This window comes from Asparagus officinalis, chromosome 3, assembly GCF_001876935.1.
Source record: "Asparagus officinalis chromosome 3, Aspof.V1, whole genome shotgun sequence".
Classification (NCBI taxonomy): domain Eukaryota; kingdom Viridiplantae; phylum Streptophyta; class Magnoliopsida; order Asparagales; family Asparagaceae; genus Asparagus; species Asparagus officinalis.
In genome coordinates this window covers 54691537-54710003 of record NC_033796.1, presented here as the reverse complement: position 1 = coordinate 54710003, position 18467 = coordinate 54691537, and the positions used below count along the sequence as shown (strand labels likewise).

The following is an 18467-nucleotide window of genomic DNA, read 5'->3' as shown; positions in this document are numbered from 1 at the left end:
ATATATATATATATATATATATATAAATTTTTCATTAAATTGCTCTCAATTAGCGGAGATCGTGTTGAAAAAATCGCGGCGACAATTTGGCGATAGAGACCACGACGACCAATCAGATCTCCGGTGGCGGAGATTGCGGGATTGAGCAGATCTCGGAATCTTGTATTAAATTGGCTCTCATTAGCGAGATCGCTGTTTGAAAAAATCGCGGCCGACAATTTGGCGCGACTAAGACCACCGAACGACCAATCAGAATTCTCGGTTGGCAGAGGATTGCGAGATGAGCAAGATCTCCAGCGAGATCTGGGACAATGGCAAGCAACAACCTTTCGACAGAGGCAGGCAGCCGAGATGCTTGCCTGCGGCAATTGAAATAGGCGACTTAGAAGATAAAATTTTATTTATTTGAAAAAAAAATTATTATTTGGGAAACCCTAAACCAAGCTCTGATACCATGTTAAAGTAAGAGAGAGAGTATTGGGTAAATTTTCCTTGAATTGAATATTGAGTGTGTACATATATATATATATACAAGTAGAGGATGAGATTTGTCCTAACTAATGTGGGACTAAACCCACTACTAACACAATATTATCAACAATAATCAATACTTCAGAAATTTAACAATTTGAAGAACAAAAAGATAATTCTTAAATTAGTGTTGTCTTTTTCTTCAGTCATCAAGTCCTTACGAACCATGCGCCTCTTTGATTCAGTACGTCAAGACAATAAGCCCACAAGCTCGCAATGAAATATATTCAAGAAAAGCACTTAAATTAGAAATCCCAATTTGAATTCTCAGCTGGATATAAAACTGCAAAGAAAGATACTAAACAAAACAAATTAACTTGCATATTAATGTAAAAATAACAGTAGATATCAAGAGTTTAGAAATCCTTAAAACCCCTAGATCTTTAAAACTTAAAAACTGACTATTTTTCTATTTAGAATCTTCTCAAATCCTCTTACTACAGTACAGGTCTCCGGTAAACTGAAATGGAGGAGGTCGGATCATGATCGGAGCGAGGTTTTGAATCAGTGACTTCAGGTGCGGAGGCTTCTGAAAGAGGAAATCTGAAGCGATTAGGTGTTTTGAGAGAGATGGGGAGATGGATAGGATATTTTCAGAGTATAAATTGTGGGTTTTGGGTTATTGGGTTCCAAAAAAGAAAAAAATACAACGATTTGTTTTTTACCTGATAACCAAACAAACCCATCTTTTAAACCTTTTGCAAAGTGGATCTGGGCTGAAACTGAAACAGCTGTGTCCACCGAGAATCCGAGGCGTACCTGTACTCGAAAAGGGTCGGGTACGGGTACGGGTACGGCAGTCCATGACCCCTACCTGGATATCATAGATCCCCCACAACTACCTAGTCCATAACTGTGTTTACGTATAGTTCTAGCCTTTCATTCAACTAATGTTCTTTCGGTACCCAGGGGCAGATCCATATGGGGTCTTAGGTGGGCAGTTGCACCCCTATCATTTTCAAAATTACATTTTAAAGCCTTCTAAAACTGCAATTTGTCGCCCATAGTTAATAAAATTCGCGCTGGGCCGGTGATGAAGTGTACTGAGTGCGATGAAAGTAAGCAACTAGTTGGAAATAGTTCTAAAATATGATGCGAACCTGATAAAATGTACTAAGTGCATTCTGATTAGGTATTATAGTTTTATAACATTTTGTTTTTATTGATCAGCCACTGTCTATACTGATTACTACACTTGTTGGTCTCTGTTAAATTTGTCTCAAACCATCCCAGGGCGTTACCCCTCTGCTTATTCTTAATTACAGCTACTATCCTACAAGTCAAGTTTATTTTATCTTTTATCATATTGAGTGCCATTGATCACAACATTCTCATTTCTTGTGGAGAACTTGTTTCTTAAATTTTCAATTTTTTGGATTCACAGAACTTGGTGTTAGTTTTCCTGTTTTATAATTATTTGCCTCATGTTACCAGATCAAGAAGGTAGATTTTTATGCATAATATCTAGCCGTTATTTTAATGTCAAGAGAGGTTTATGTAAAGGGTGGAGAGCAGTATTTAGAATTACTATAATAAGTTAAACAAAGGTTAACCTATGCAAATCGCTTTTATGTCAGTTTCTCTTAATTATATGTTGTGGTCTTATTTACCATTCTGTAATATCTAATGAAAGTTTAAATTTCTTCTGAAGTCACATTTAAATCAAAATTGGTTACTAATTACTATTCTTAAATTCCTGTTAGGACTTTTTATCGAGATGCAATTTTAAAGGATAATTCTTCAAATGACAGAACCTTTTTTTTTCATAGTCAAATTCAAAAAGAATTGTATTAGATAGGCAGTACATACGTACTACAAAAAGCTATAGCAATAGAATATTAGGATTGGAGCTTGAATCAAAAACATTTTCAGCTAATTACCTCCATGATTTTACTTCTCAAGGGGCTAACTAATCTGGATCAATGTGATTCTGTTCATTTTCTGGAATATGATTTATGTTTATGAATGTCCATTTCAGCTATTAAATGTGTATTTGCCCAAATACGAAACTGGTGGAAGATTTTGGCCTATTGTGCATAACTCCACAATATTTTCTCTTCTACTCATGCAAGCAATTGCAATTGGGATATTTGGCCTGAAGAAGCTTCCTCTTGCATCAGGCTTAATCTTGCCACTTCCTGTTCTTACACTTCTCTTCAATGAGTATTGTCGGAAACGCTTTCTACCCATTTTCCGTGCTTATTCTGCAGAGGTAAGTTCTCACATCTATGAATCATCACTGTACACGTATGTGTAAAAATTTGCTGCTACTCTTCATGAATTTCACGATTTCTTCAATAATTTAGATTACAATTATTCTACAATTTTTAATCATGAAGCTCCATTTATGGATCATATTTCATTCTACATGTGTTACTCTTCATGAATCTCTTGATGTCTTCAATAACTCAGATGCTAGCAGACCTGCACAAATGTAGACAACAAGATCTCGCGGGTGATAGACTAGTGTCTCCGCTCTGGTGTTTAAGTCTCTTGAACAGAGAGGATGAGAATTCTAGAATTTGATTGTGCGTACCTCCCTCTCAATGGATGAGAGTGAACTCTAGATTTTGATTGTGCATACCTCCCTCTCAATGGACTAATGTTAATACTGTGAATTATCCATAAGATAGCCGATCATGGAGTTCTCGCAAATTTTCTCGCCATAAAGTTCTTAACAGCCAAATTCACTACACGCTCATGAACATGCAAGACTATATGGTTAAAGCTTAAATTTAACTTAAATGAACAATTAACCATGGAAAGTAAATCGTTATGGAGAATGCAAAAGGTTAGCAGATGCCTCTATAAAGCAAATTTAAATGTGAACACCTTCATTCAACTAAAGGCTTAACATTATTATTTTCTCCAAAATATTATTATTTTTCATTATTTAAGGAGTATCTGACATGTACCCTGTACCTTCTCAGTATCAGAATTCTAGATATCAGATACCTATCCTCTATAGGTAGTCTCCTCTATCAGCATGTGGTATAGATTGAAGCCTTTTCAGAAGTTTTATGTGGGGTTAAGATCCTTAAAGACTTAATATTCTCCATACGGTCTGCACCGCTGTGAAATAGAAACCATGGGCTTCAAACTTAGGCATGAATATGCCATTGAATAGAGGTGAACTGCTTTTAATGTTGCACATGGGTGTACTCTCTGCAGTCCATTTGATTTCTGCCATAGAGTTTATAAGACATTAGTTTCAATATATAGTCATTATTATAATGACCGGAGCTTTTCTATTTCTCCCTAGTTACTTTTTCAGTAATTGCTTTTCTTCGAGATGAATAAACTTGTCAGTTCTTCACATTTATTAGTTGCATCTCTGAGTTTCAAGTATCTAAGTTTTGGCTTCTGTTTTTTATCTATCTGGTATAATTAAACATAAACATCTTATAGAAGTCAATCAGATTTGGGATCATATATTTTGTTTAAAAAATATCATCAATTAACTTGCTTACTTGAGTTCCTTCTTAAATCTTTTGTCATTACAATTACTTCATCACTTCAAAAAAAGTGCATCTGTATTCTATTTTAAGCATCTGGGACTTTTTTGTTAACCAGTTCCGAGACAATGATATTCGCTTATGATACACGTCAGCATCTCTTACACGGGCCTAAAATTGTGCACCTGCACAGCCTTCCTTGAGGATGAACTGCTGAACACTCCTGTCATGTAATATTACGTATGCTAGGTTAAAATGGAGCAACATAAATTTACTATTTACTGATGTGGATATTCCAGATTTGGTTGTCATTGTTATTTTCTTGAGATTGAAATGTCCATATTCTCTTAATATTGCTAGGTGTCAATCCAGTATTTGGTATGCTAATTTATAAGATCCCAGTTCCCATTCCAGATGAGCTCATTGCAAGATGTAGCCATATACTTCTCTTGGATGTTATAGAACCTAGTATGACATAAAAAAATGTCAAATTTTCCTTGCAGAGTTTGATAAAGAAAGATCGAGAGGAGCAGAATGACCCTGCAATGGACGATTTTTTTCATAAACTGCTCACTGTATATCGTGACCCTGCTCTGATGCCCATTCAACACTCCTCCAATGAGCGTAACTCGCCTTTACTATATTCCTCCTAAAGTGGAGCATGGACTCTAGATGCTCCATGGTAAGGTGTCAAGGATGTTGGTATCTGAAGGTTCTGTTCAACGATACATTATCAAGTATATTATGGCTATGCTTAAGTGTTAAAAGCTACTTGTTATGCTCCTTTGTATTTCCCTCGTCAGAAACATCCTTTTATCTTCCTAAATCTTACCTCATGGAGCTATTAGCTTTTCCGGACTGCTAATTTGCCGCCTCTTCTCTGCAGAGATGATTCAGGTTACAATCTGTGTGTGGGGACGATTTCTGATTTTTGTTCTGATCAGCTTGCAAGTAGCATGGTGTGTTAGTGTAGGCTGAATGTGTATAGCCGGGAAAAAGGCTGATGTATGTCAGAACGTATTTTCCTTTTTTTCAAATGTAAACGAAATAAAGTGATGTACATTTTCGGTTATATTGTTTCATGGATGTTGATTGTAACAGAAAAGAAAAAGGTAATACCATGTTTTGGGTTGAAAATATCTAATATTTGAGCGTGTCAGTCGGTACAACTACTATAAGAGTGCTCTTGCGGCATTTGATGTTATGCCACCAGGTGGATGCTGAAATGCACTTGACAGCTGGCGCGTTGAAAGTGAAAGGTGATGTAAGCATGGATTCCTGTTGATTCATTGTTTTTCCCAGGGCTGCTGTCACTGTTTCGGGAGTTGCCAGATGCTGCTGCATGGACAAGTAAACCCGTTTAGGTTCTCAATAATTTCAAGTTACATCTTAAGATACTGTTAGGCACTGTTTAACATTGCTTGTTAAAATCCTGTTCGACTTCTCAGCCTGCGATAAAATGCAAACCGCTGTTTCAGGGGACTGCCATGATGACATTGTTTCCACTGCCTACTGGTCTTCAATATGATAAGTGGATATTGCTTCGTCATCTTACTGAACTCTTCCCTCTGGAGGTTTGGTCATTTCTTCTCGCGTGGAATTCAACTACCGTATGCTGGATCCAACTGGTAATCCCTTGACTTTCAAGTTCTGCTGCTGTCTAGTTCTCTAAAAATTCCATGTTTCTCCAAATGGTACTTTGGCTAGTAGTTAGTATATTAATATTTACTTCCACCGAAATGTTTTTGACTTTGGATGCCAATGCTTCTTAACAACAATCTACTTATCCTTTTAAGTTGTATGTCAATCATATAATTGTTTTATTTTGACATTATTTGCTTGGTGTCGTTGACAAATATGGTTTTGTCATTGTTTAGCTTTTGCCTCTCATTGTTATACATGTGTCTGCTTTCACAGGTGTCAGTCTCTGTTTTCTGCCATAAGCATGGACCTATTAAGTGCCAAATGGATACGATGCCTAGTTTTTTTTTTCAATGGTTGTTGGTCTTAGACTAGGATGATACTGACGTTCACAAGTTGCATCTCCTTTCTTGACCCTTTTCTGTGTTTCCTGATATTTTCCATACTTTGCAATAATGATCTCAAGCAAGCTATTGGGTGGTATTTGCTATACATTCATTTGTCAGACCTGTTACATGAGTTATTTATCAGGGCCCAGATCTTGGATTTTCCCTATAGTGCGTCTTCTTAATGGTTGGAAATTGCAAAGGAGAAGTGTCAAAACAAGCACATAAGATAAATATCTTTTGGTTGTATTGATACAGCTCTAACTTTACTTGTGGATGCGTACTAGTATTCTGTGTCCCGTATAGAGCGTAGATCTGCGGCTGGGTACTTTACCCACTAGCGCAACCATTTGATCAGGGTAGGGTGTTAACACTGTTTCGGATACTCAATTGTCATTGAAATCCAAGAATTGTTTAGATTCTGTAGGCATTTTTTTCCGGAATTTCTTAACTTTAAATCACTGGGATTTATTTAGTAAGACGATCGTATTCTGTTTGGTGTAATTGCTTTTAAAAACCTGAAGGAAGTAGTAAAGGCAACAAAACTAGCAACACAGAGAAGAAAACAGTGTCATAGACAAGTTACCAATTTCATACTGGTTGAACGTAATTCTTAACATCCGTCTATCAGCTCTAATACAAATCTAATCTACTGAGAAGCAGTTTTGTTTCTAGAAAGTATGGTGCATTTGTTCTTCATGTTGGAAGGCCCGCCAACAATTTGTCATATTCTTAAAAAATCCTTTCAACCACTGAGTATTAATTTTCCATTGTTTTGTCTGTGTGGCAATTTTTTTTTCATAACTAGATAACTATGTGGTTATCCTTCTCTTAGTCCTTCAAAAAAAGTTGAAAACTTTTCTCGTGTTTTTGTGTATTCACTGGTTCTTGAAACCTTTTCCTTATTCCTGTTGTAGTATATAAACCTCTGCGACGTGAAATTATTCTCGCCGTTGCTCATATATTTAACTTCCAGCGCAAATGATTTTTTGTTCCTGTTTGTTTTTATTGGTCGATCTCTTAGACTCCTAACGGAGTGAAAAAAAATACATACAGTACGAGAACCATAATTGTTTGTGAGATGGACAGGCTATTCAATTCGGAAATTTTGGCATCAACTTGAGTTCGGTTTTCCGTTTCAGTTAAATTGGGTTGTTTAATGTGATTAGGCAAGGGTTGTGCCAAGTGCCAAGAATTATCTAGTGGCTTAATCTCTGAACCTATTATCTTGTCTGGGGCCAAATGGCTGCAAGTCATTGATCAATCAATGGGCCATAGGGTATAGAAGAAATGAAACTTGAAGTCATCGATATTATTTGCTCAAGACATAGCACATTGTTGGCATCCTCTTCCTGAACCTTTCCTTAGCCAGTGTAAAAGAAGTAATGGGAATCAAACATATGCAGGGTATCAACTGTCTTTTTCAGTGCATGACACTAAGTCTAATGACCTAACAGTTGAATGTTCTGAAAAAAATACAGTCTGCAGAAAGAGGATGATGAATTAAACGGCCACTAGTTTTTTAAATCTGATCTAAAGAAGGTAAAAATTCTCAGTTTTGCAATCACATCTTAAGACACAGAAGTGGTCAGGTGATGCATAAATTTATTGGATATGGAGATCTCACCTCTCATTGCTTAAGGTGCCATGATGAAGAATTTCTCTTTGGGATTGATGTTAGAAGAAACTACGTAAACGTTCTCCTCACTAACCACCACACGCAGAAAAACATTCAAAAACTAGGTAAGAGCTAACTGAGGACCGGGGAAATATTTTTCTACTTAATTGTTGTGTATCTTCTTTATGAAGAAATTTTCAAATTTGACCTGATTCAAACTTTTTTCCAAAAATCGTCCCACTCCACTTTTTATTATAGAAACTAACTCAGTTTCTAGCCACGTCAGAAACGAGGTCATTTTAAAAAAATTAACATCCTAATTAGTCGGGGTTGGCAACCCCGACAAATTAGGACCACCTATCGCCATCTGCGTGATTAGGACTTCTAAAAAAGTCGGGGTTGTGAAACCCGACTAATTTGGTCGGGGTTCCCAACCACGACGAGTTGGGAGTGACTTGGGATACCCCACACAAAATGGTCGGGGTTCCAACCCCGACCATTTGGCGGAGCATTTGCATGGGAATGAGCCAAGTCACCAAATAGTCGGGTTCCCAACCCAAACTATTTATGGTGGGTCCCGCCCGCTTATATATACCCATCGAACTGGTTTTTCGCTCAAATTGATAATTTTCTCTCTCTCCAACTCCGGTCTCCCATTCATCCGCCTACCCGGTTCTCCCAACCCCATTTGGTGGTCGAAATTCATTGTGAAAGTTTGCTTAAGATCTCTAGGGTAATTTCTCTTCATTCTCTCCTCTTTTAACATGTAAAAATCTAAGGTTTTTCTCTTTTCTTCAACGTTCAAATGTAGGGTTTTCATCAAAATTCAATTCTAGGGTTTGGAATTTAATATCAATCACTATATTTGTGATGGTTCGAATGCTTTCTATGTTGATTGCTGTAATTGAAATTAAAATTCTAGGGCATAGAATGTTCATTTCTAGGGGTTAGGATTTTCTCTTTGGGGTTTAGGGTTTTTAATCAAAATTATATGAGATTATTTGCATCTAGGGTTTTCCTCTCTTATTCAATGGCCTGATAAATTTTTTTAATTTTTTACATTTAAATGATATAATCTTCTTTTTCATAGGTTGAACAATATGATTTTTATTGCGTGCTCTTATGGTGGGAAAATTAATTATGGAATGAATAATATGCCAATGTATATCGGAGGGGTAACAACGCCGTTAATGATCTCGGAATCATATAGTTACTGCAATTTGATTAAGGAATTACACCGAGTTATGAAAATTGACCCATGAGGGTACCGACTAAAAATAATATGCATTTGGCCCATAACTTTTGGTAGAACGTCCGTAATTGAGATCTCAAACAATCATTATATGAGTATTATGTTTAATTTGAGCAAATCGCAACCAACGATAGAATTATTTATTAAAAAGTTTATGTGCAGTTCGTGCCAAATATTCAAACCTTCAGGAGAATTCTCACGCATGTTAGATTTGGGAATTGAGTCTGACGGTTTTCTTTCTTCTTCAAATGAAATAGAGCGGACTCAATTTCAATATCTAAGTGCACATTCATTTGGGGGAACGTTAAATGTTATGAACAATGAAACCTCTTATGACAATATGAGGCCGTTAAGAGGGACAGCGATTGAAGAGAATGAAAGAAGCAACGACTCTGAACGTGAAGAACAAGATAGTGCACTAAATGATAGCATGCAATTTATGATTGAAGATATTGAAGAAAATCTAGAATGACCTGATAAGGCTTATGTTAATAATGAATATGTTGACTACGAAGGGCCACCTCCCGACGAGTTTGAAGATGATGAGTAGATTCGTTCTTCCACAGTACAAGATATGTGCATGGGCCAAAGTTCAACTTGTGCATCGTGCACGCCGTGCAAAGTGTCTGCTAAATGGTCGGGGTTGGGAACCCCGACTATTTCGACTTGGGCATGCGAATGCTCCGCCAAATGGGCGGGTTGGGAACCCCGACCATTTTGTGCGGGGTATCCCAAGTCACTCCCAACTCGTCAGGTTTGGGAACCCCGACCGAATTAGTTGGGTTTCGCGACCCCGACTTGTTTAGATGTCCTAATCACGCAAGTGGCGATGGGTGGTCGTAATTAGTCGGGGTTGCCAACCTCGAATAATTAGGAAGTTGATTTTTTTTTAAAGCGACCCAGTTTCTGGCCACGATGTTGACATGGCCAGAAACTGGGTTGGTTTCTATAATAAAAAGTGGAGTGAGTCAATTTTTGAAAAAAAAGTTTAGATTGGGTCTATTTTGAAAATTTCTTCTCTTCTTTATTGTTGGTGAATCTCAAGGATACTATTTATAACCTATAAACATTATCCAGTCATAATAGGGAGCGGATCTCATACAGTGGATGCCTTAAAAAGCTCTTAAAGTCACTTTTGATCAAGACTATATTTTTACTCCTTGTTGTACTAGGTCTAGTTCACAGTCTTCGAATAGAGTTCAGAGTGGACATAATGCAAGATAACCAGTTCTGATTAAATTTTATTGCTTTGTGGTAAGATCCACAGTTTGTCAAAGCGAAAGCGAAGCTGTAGACTCAATTCTCTACTGTGGATGCGCTAGTGAGCTTCCTCCCGCATTACTATTGTATCAGCTAAAACCAACTTTATTTTGCCAACATCATGCTTTATGATTGAACCAAAAATAGTTTCAGTGAGTTAAATAATAATGTATTTTATTTTCTGTCACACCATTGAAACTCACTAACAATACAACCATACGAGGATGATATACTTATATGTTGTCTAACTCGAATAGGACCTACTTGCCTACGCTTAACTATGGTTGCCAAACACACAATATTGTTCAAATATGTATGCAGTGAAATAACTCTGTCAAACACCTAAATCAGTTGGCATTGTATCAGATCTTCATCTAACAATGGCTCCTCATGTCCGGTAATGGTGCCTTCCACATGACAAATGCATCCTGAATGCCAGCACGAAACGCACACATGCACATCTAGTTGATAATACACTGTTATGGTTGTGGACTTCCATATGGATCATAGAGTAGTTTGGGCGTGAAACATAATTACTTGATGGGACAAATTTTTAAAAGGAATTTTTTTTTTCAAATTTATATAGCAAAAACGACCTTATCAGAAAATAATCTGCAAAATCGACCATTTTCTTCGGAAAATGGTCGGTTTTGCAGTCGCGAAGTTTTTCGAGCTACACTGGACTGCTAGTCGTGTGTAGTTTGACCAACAATTGAAATGCACGGGACTAGCAGTCCCATGCTTCTTCTTCTACAATTGATCCCGAGAGAAGAATGAAATGCACGGGGCTGCTAGTCTCGTGGCCGAACTTCACGGGACTAGCAGTCCCGTGTAGCTCGAAAAACTTCGCGAATGCAAAATCGACCATTTTCCGAAGAAAATGGTCGGTTTTGCAGATTATTTTCTCATGAGGTCGTTTTTGCTATATAAAATTGAAAAAAAGGGTCCTTTTAAAAATTTGTTTGTCCTTACTTGGTGCTTAATTTTCTGGGATCTTGAAATCTTACGTCTAGCAAATTATTGGATATTCGATCATGAACATTTCTTTAGACTTGGCAAGGGAAGAAGCGACGTGAGCATTCTCCTTGCTAATCATTCCACAAAATAGAAACCATGAAGCTGTGAAGTAGGAGATAACTGATGACAGAAGTCAGAAACCTTTGTCGTGTGTCTGTATAGTTCTGAAGAATCTCAACGGGGTTTGTACATAACCTGTTCGCTAATTCTCCAAGTGATGTTAGGAAGCAAATCTCATCCATCAACTAGGTTCAGTTCAGTTCAATGATTGATTCAGTGGCTTCCCTTTCCCCGACTGGGCACAGTCCAACCTGCCCGGCCTCTGTCTGGACCTGGTCGGTTTGGGTTCAGCTGGACTCGCGACCATGGGTTCATGTCCAATCTTAAATGGGTCAAGTGGTCATTGGTTAACAGTGACATGGTTCTAGGTTTCTTGCTAACAACTGACTATGGTACAAGTAGAACAAAATACTTGGAGACCTCAATTAGAAACCTGAAGATTTAATGGTTCCTCAAAGTTACATACTTTTGCCATGTATTTTGACTTATGATATGGCATTAAAAAAAAAATTGCTTCGTGAATATCTCCATCTCTCTTTCCCCTTGTTTGTTCCCCTCCTCTCTCGTTCATGTCGATATGTGGATCTAGTCCATGCTGACATCAAGATCATGTTTCTTTCCATGTTAAATATTAAAGCAAGCATCACACGTATGTTGACATAGTAAACAACGGAAGCTTAATGAGAGCATTAAAAAGTTACATAAACAAATGGAGAAAAGACTGGTTCAAACCTATCCCTTTCAAATTACAATTTGAACCTATATAATATTTTACAAATAGGAACAAACTGAATAGACCAGTATGCAACATTATAATATCCCCTCTCCTCTCTTATGAGTTACGACAAACCTCCATATGTTGTATTCAGATGCCGAAATCTAAGAAAAACAAGGGGATGAATCAACCTACAAAAGACCCCATCTCTTATATTTTATTCTCTCTCTCCCTAACCTGTCTCCATCTCCCTTTCCCTCTTTATATATGCTGCTAACTAGTCCGTACTCTTTACCCCAGAAAACACAATCACAACAGGAGATGGCGAGAAAGAGGAAGAACACCGAGCCAGAAGTTTCTGGTATGAGCTCAGGTGCAAGCTCAGTTGGGCATGTAGGGAATGAGGGAGTGGCTGCATTTGGTGGCATTCGACGTGCCAGAAAGCGATTCGTGGGAGTTCGTCAGAGGCCTTCCGGTCGCTGGGTAGCAGAGATCAAGGACACAATTCAGAAGATAAGAGTGTGGCTTGGCACATTCGATACCGCTGAAGACGCTGCTCGAGCCTACGATGAGGCTGCTTGTCTTCTTCGTGGCGCCAACACTCGAACAAACTTCTGGCCTTGCTCTCCATCGCAGCACTCTGCAACTTCTGTTCTCCCTTCAAAGATCACTAATCTTTTGCTCTTAAGGCTCAAGGCAAGGAATGGCCTTGCCTCGCCTGAAAATGAGCAAGAACATGGACTACAAGAATATGAACTACACCAATCAGCACCAACACAAGACTTGCTATGCCAACAGAAGCAACATCAGCATCAACAGCAGCCTTATATAGGTGAAGAAGAAGAGGGAGAGGAGAGTGGTGATATCCACTTTACTGACTTCTTGAATGATACAAATTTTGATACAAGTGATGGTCAAGATGTCATATATGAGAGCGTTCAGAATGTATGTAATGAATACAGAGATCACTCGGGTGAAGTTGGACAGGTTGGTGAATGTTCAGGAGGAGGAGAAGAGGGAGGTATTGACTTGAGTGAGATCGACTTCCAGTTTGATGGCATGGATGATTCTTCGTTCTGTTTTTATTCACCTTTCGAGATTCCAGGAGCAATCGAAGAGGGGATAGAGGAGGAAGAGGACTGTACTGGGGATGAGCCATCGATGATCAGAGCAGCGATGAAGAGGATGAAGTATGAGAGGAAGATATCTGCGTCGCTTTACGCACTCAATGGCATATCAGAATGCTTGAAGATGAAGGTTAATGAGACCTCAAGAGGAGGCAGAGGGAGTTTTGCTGATAATCTCAGTTATCTCAGCAATGCATGCAGGAATCAGCAAGAGGGAAACGTGAAAGAGGAAAGAGATACTGTCCAAAGCCAGCAAAACCCAACACTTTCTTCTGAATTGTCATCTTCTTCGGATTCAGGTTCAGGCTCAATCACTGATGGCGAGCTGTCGATTTGGAGCTGCCTTGATCCTATTTGTTATGTTACATAATCAGTGAGTTGTCTCTCTGCAATGCTCCCATAAGCATCTAGGGTACTTGGCTTAGTTTTTGGAGGTCTTTACCTCTTGGCAGCTGGGGTTTCCTTATAAGGAGAAATTAGAATAACGCTTACTGTGAGTTGAATTTGTAGAAATCCTTTAGTGTTCTATATATGTTACCAAAAGCAGAAGCAGAATGCTTTTTGTTGATTCAGAATATATTTGAAGTACGTTACCGTCTTATGATTAATTCAACCTGATCATGTATGAGCTTGCACTAGCAGCTTCAAGCAAATAAAGGTTAGCTTTGATTCTTTCTTGGTTTTCCTACTCAAATTTGATGCGACGCTGTTAGCTGTTTGGAAAACGCTTCAAGTTCAGTTTGCGAACATTGATCAGGACCGTACTCCATTGTCCCACATATAAAAAGTTATATTCATCAGATATTTATCTGTTGATGGATGAAACAACAACATTGAGCCAAAACAAAAGACCATACTGCAGTACATTTCTGCAGAAGACTACACTTTGATCCCACATATAATTTTTTTTTTAACATGTGACCCGAGTTCGAGCCTTGATGCTCCGAGGAGGCATCAAAAGGTATGACCGTCTCAGACCAGTCGGAACACCTTAGGCGTACATACTGCGGTTCTCCCGTCAATAATAATAAATAATAAATAATTAGCGTTACCATGCATGGGTCACTCTCTCACAAGAGCGCTTGACTAACTAAACCTTTGACTTGCGTCACCACCCTTAAATTAGCGCAATCTTCGCCTTGATGGAAAATTGTCATGAATTAAGCAGACACGATACCCTTCCAATTATAAGATGCGATGTGTTAACTGTCACGCGCTATGACATGCCATTTTGCTGCCGAGGGAAATATATATACACCTATTGACTATGAGTCTTGTATGATAGCAGCTAGTCCTCATTAGAGTTTTCTTTACTTCATGATCTTGAATATTCTCGGATAGCAATTATCAGGTGAAATTGGAGCTCTAAATTCCCCTTAAAATTTTCTATCTGGAAAGCTCTGCGCACGCTTTCCTTTGAGGCAAGCAGCAACTCAAAGCCTCTCCGTCCTTGCATCTCTAGAATCTTTAGTATACCGTCATTATACTCTTCTTTGTTAGAAGATGGAAATCCTGTTTCATCCCTCTTCATGAAGAAAAATATGCATGAACAATGTAAGCTTTTTCAAAGCAAAAATATAATGAAGTACAGCAGATACTTACGTGTAAACTGTTGGTATTTGTTTGTAAAGCCAAGACAGCCCCACATTGGATATTTGAGCATTCTTTTAGAGGTTTAAAACTATTTAATGATTATTGGGTTTTGATAAATTGGTCAAAGCATAGACTCCTAATCCGCGTGAGGCAAATATTTCTTTAAAGAAAATGCTTCACGCCTTAGAAATCAACACTTCTGATCCGCGTGGGGCATATATTTCTTTGACTTCTGATCCACGTGGGGCAAATATTTCTTTGTTGTTAAGGTTATAGTTTCTTTGTCAAGTTTATAGCATAATTGCTATGATTACAGATTATTTTTAAACTAATTATGTCTTGTTGTTTTGCTTTGTAGACAAAAGGTTGTATTAGAGTTGCGACATGCTTCCAGCTTTACTACTTACTATGAATTCATACGTTCTTTAGTGCAACATATGGGCCAAAGGCACTGGGATGCCTACGAAGATAGTGTATTCAGACTTATGTTTATTTTGGCCCTCCAGATCTTGATCTTCCCACTTTCGAGCATGTGCTGAGACAGTGGGATGAGAATAAGATGGAATTTATCTTTAATGATACCAAAACTGGAAAGACATTGAGTGCTCATTCAACCTTGAATGGGTTATGAGCCATACGTGGTTCTCCAATGAGGGGGATTTTGTCGGCCCTAACCGAGAATGAAAAAATCGAATTTGGTTGAGTTTTTTTCTTCCAAAACTGAGGGTGACAGTAGTAGGGCTCCTTCAACACCCACCAAATGCCATGTTGAGGATCTACTAACAAAGCTTGTACAATCAACTGACCGTGAAGACGTAAATGACTTTGTCCTACTACAGATCCTCTATCAGCTAAGCATGATCTGGTGTCCAAGCAGTATTCATGGCATTCTAAGGTATTTGTTCAAGTATGTTGACAGCATCGAACAAGCAAAGAACACTGCTTGAGGGAGCTATATTTTCAGTGAGACGAATGATGCAATTGAAAAGGTACTGTGGGGTCCTAGAGCAGGAAAGGTGATTATATATCTGCATAGATGTACCCAGCTTATGTCTATATGTATTCCTATTGTTTGTAGGAAATTTGTAATAAGAAAATGAAAGAATTGAATTTGATTTATTCCATCTAACTTCTTAGAAAAAGAATATTTACAACACTCTCAATCTCAATTGATTACAATTTGAATTTCCGATTACAAAAGAGAAGAAGATCGACGGGGATCATCCCCTTTATTTAATTCTGGGTCCTTCACGGTAGCGATGGAATGCTTCCCTCGAATGCTCGTGTCGAGTTTGCTTGTTAACGATCTGTATGTCTCCCTTTACGGGAACGATTGAATGAACTCTTAACGAGTTTTAAGAACTCGGAATGAGTTCAAACTCTGTAACAAAGTTGATTTGAACCGAAAATCGGTTATAAGCCAAGAATGAAAGCTCCAAGAACAACTCCCAAGGATGAATACCGATCTTCTTGGTGATTTTGATCTCCTGAGATTGATCTCCTCTTTTTTTAGCTGCTGAAAGAGGATGAATTGGAGATCCCTTTGCTGATCTCTAGATCCAAAAATACTTTAAGATCCAAAGATCCCTAACTAAACTGATTTTTTAGTTATTTATAGGGGACTAAGGGGTGTAACCGCCCCCTTAATTCACTCTTAAGTGGGGCTGAATGGGGTATAACCGCCCCCTTAATCTGCTCCTAAGTGGGGCAAAAATCCCTCAAATCGTGGGGAAAAAATGGTTTTTGGAACCGTTCAACTAGTGTTTAAACGAGTCAAACGCAGGTCCTGCGTTCTGGAATGAATTCTGCATTCAAACGTAATGTCTGGAAGCTACATTTGCAGTATTTGGAGGCTGTGTTGGTAGCTTGTTAGAAGCTACGTTGGAAGCTTGGAAGCTACGTTTGACAGCAATTTGGAAGCTATGTTGGTAGCTTGGAAGCTGCGTTTGGCAGCGAATGGAAGCTGGGTTGGCTGCTTTCGGAGGTTGTGTTTTGCAGCCAGGTTTGAGTTGCATCAGTGGGCTTGAGCTATGTCAGTGATGGTTGATAAGGAGCTGCGTCCGCGGTTGAATAGGCGTTGTGTTTATTCTACGTCGGTGGCTGTGAACGCGATGTGTGGGAGCTACGTTTGCACTGCGTCAGCGGCTATGAACACGGTGCGTCTTAATGCTGGTACGCGGGGAGGACCTCCGCATCTTGATGCTGAAATGCGGGGAGGACTTCCGCATCTTGATTTGAGAAGACCGTCAATTTGTAGTCTCTTTTTGTCAGAGCGTTGCAAAGATCGTTGTTTTGTAATCTTTGCTTTAGCTCTTTGATATGTGAGAGTCGTCAGGTTGTAACTCTCACTGTTGATTGTGAAGACTATTAATTAGAGTTTTCATCGGTTATTGTGAAGATCGTCAGATTATAACCTTCATCGATCTACGTGAAAGTCTTTAAATTGTAGTCTTTTGGAAGCCGTCAAATTGTAACTTCCATCATCGGTGTTTGATGAGGATCAGCTATCTGCAGTAATTTTTAAACAGCTTACATCTACTTTTTATTGTTTAGAGCAATAATTAGAATTTTCACAAAATTGATTGTGAAAGTTAGGGATTTGTTTTTAAGTATAGTTACTAGTTGTTAGGGTTAGAAATTATTTGTTATGTATACAAATTGGTTGTTAAGGTTGTAGATTGGTCGTTAAGATTACATAATAGTTGTTAAGGTTGCAGATAGGTTGGTTATTAAGCTTACAGATTAGTTGTTAAGGTTACAGATTTATTGTTAAGATTACATAATGATGTTAAGGTTACGGGTTTGTTGTTAATGTTACAAATTGGTTCTTATGGTTGCTGATTGGTTGTTAATATTGCAGGTTGTTAAGGTTAAAGATAGTAGGGTTGTTAGGCTTACAGATTGGTTATCATAGTTACGGATTTGTTGTTAAGGTTACGGTTTGGTTGTTAAGCTTACGGATTTGTTGTTATGGTTATGTATTTATTGTTAAAGTTATAGACGGAATGTTAATCTTCTATTTCTCTCATGTGTAATTGTGGTACTATGAACTTATTGGCACCAAGAAGCCAGTATTGGGAAGTATGACAAGGCCTCCCATCACAAATTGGGTGAGACTAGGAGAAGTTGGGGGATCTCTAAGATTTTCCATAGTTGTCGTTAAAGCTCAGCAAGCTACTATAGAGATTCCACAATTCCAGGGCCAAGTTCAAAGACTTGAGAAGGTTTTTAAAGAACCAGGTAGAGGTTTACGGGGGAAGGAGCAGGAGAAAGAGCAAGAGAAGAAGAAAGAGAAAGAGAGAGAGAGAGAGAGAGAGAGAGAGAGAGAGAGAGAGAGAGAGAGGAATAAAGAGAGAGAGAGAGAGAGAGAGAGAGAGAGAGAGAGAGAGAGAGAGGAATAAGGAACCGGCTGCTAGAGACACTGGTAGGGTATGTAGCCTAAGACAGCCTATCCCCAAAATAAAAAACAAAAGAGGATCAGAAGATGATAACATTCTTCAAGCATGGGTAAGCATTGTAGTAATTGTGAATTATATAAATTTGTTGTTAATGTTATCTCTTGGTTGTTAATTATTTTTTACTACTATTCTATCTGTCTATTGCATAGACTATGCCCCATAATATTGATAAAGTAGTCAAGTAGCACAATGAGGTAGTGATCAAATAGAATTGCCTCAACAACTGATGTTTTGGAAGAGAATCACGATGATGAATCAAAAATTACATCGCAAAAATGAGAATAAATATAAAGATCAAAGAGCTGCCGACCGAGAAGAGATAACTTCTCTATTTGCAAAAGTGGCTTCTTTATC

The 18467-nt window shown here is 38.3% G+C and overlaps 2 protein-coding genes across 2 annotated transcripts in view; both read left to right on the top strand.

Annotated features, from left to right (window-relative positions):
- LOC109834159 (CSC1-like protein HYP1) overlaps positions 1–5132 on the top strand; it is a 49992-nt gene extending 44860 nt beyond the window's left edge. Inside the window, 3 exon segments of the mRNA XM_020402094.1 lie at positions 2510–2743; positions 4490–4668; positions 4873–5132. Coding sequence (XP_020257683.1) covers positions 2510–2743; positions 4490–4639 — 384 coding nt within the window. The 3' untranslated portion in view covers positions 4640–4668; positions 4873–5132.
- LOC109835144 (ethylene-responsive transcription factor ERF016-like) lies at positions 12257–13432 on the top strand. The gene has a single exon (XM_020403133.1). The coding sequence runs from the start codon at positions 12257–12259 to the stop codon at positions 13430–13432; it is 1176 nt and encodes a 391-aa protein (XP_020258722.1).

Excerpts from the sequence above, each read along its gene's own strand:
- LOC109835144 (XM_020403133.1), top strand. The coding sequence starts at position 12,257 with ATGGCGAGAAAGAGGAAGAACACCGAGCCAGAAGTTTCTGGTATGAGC.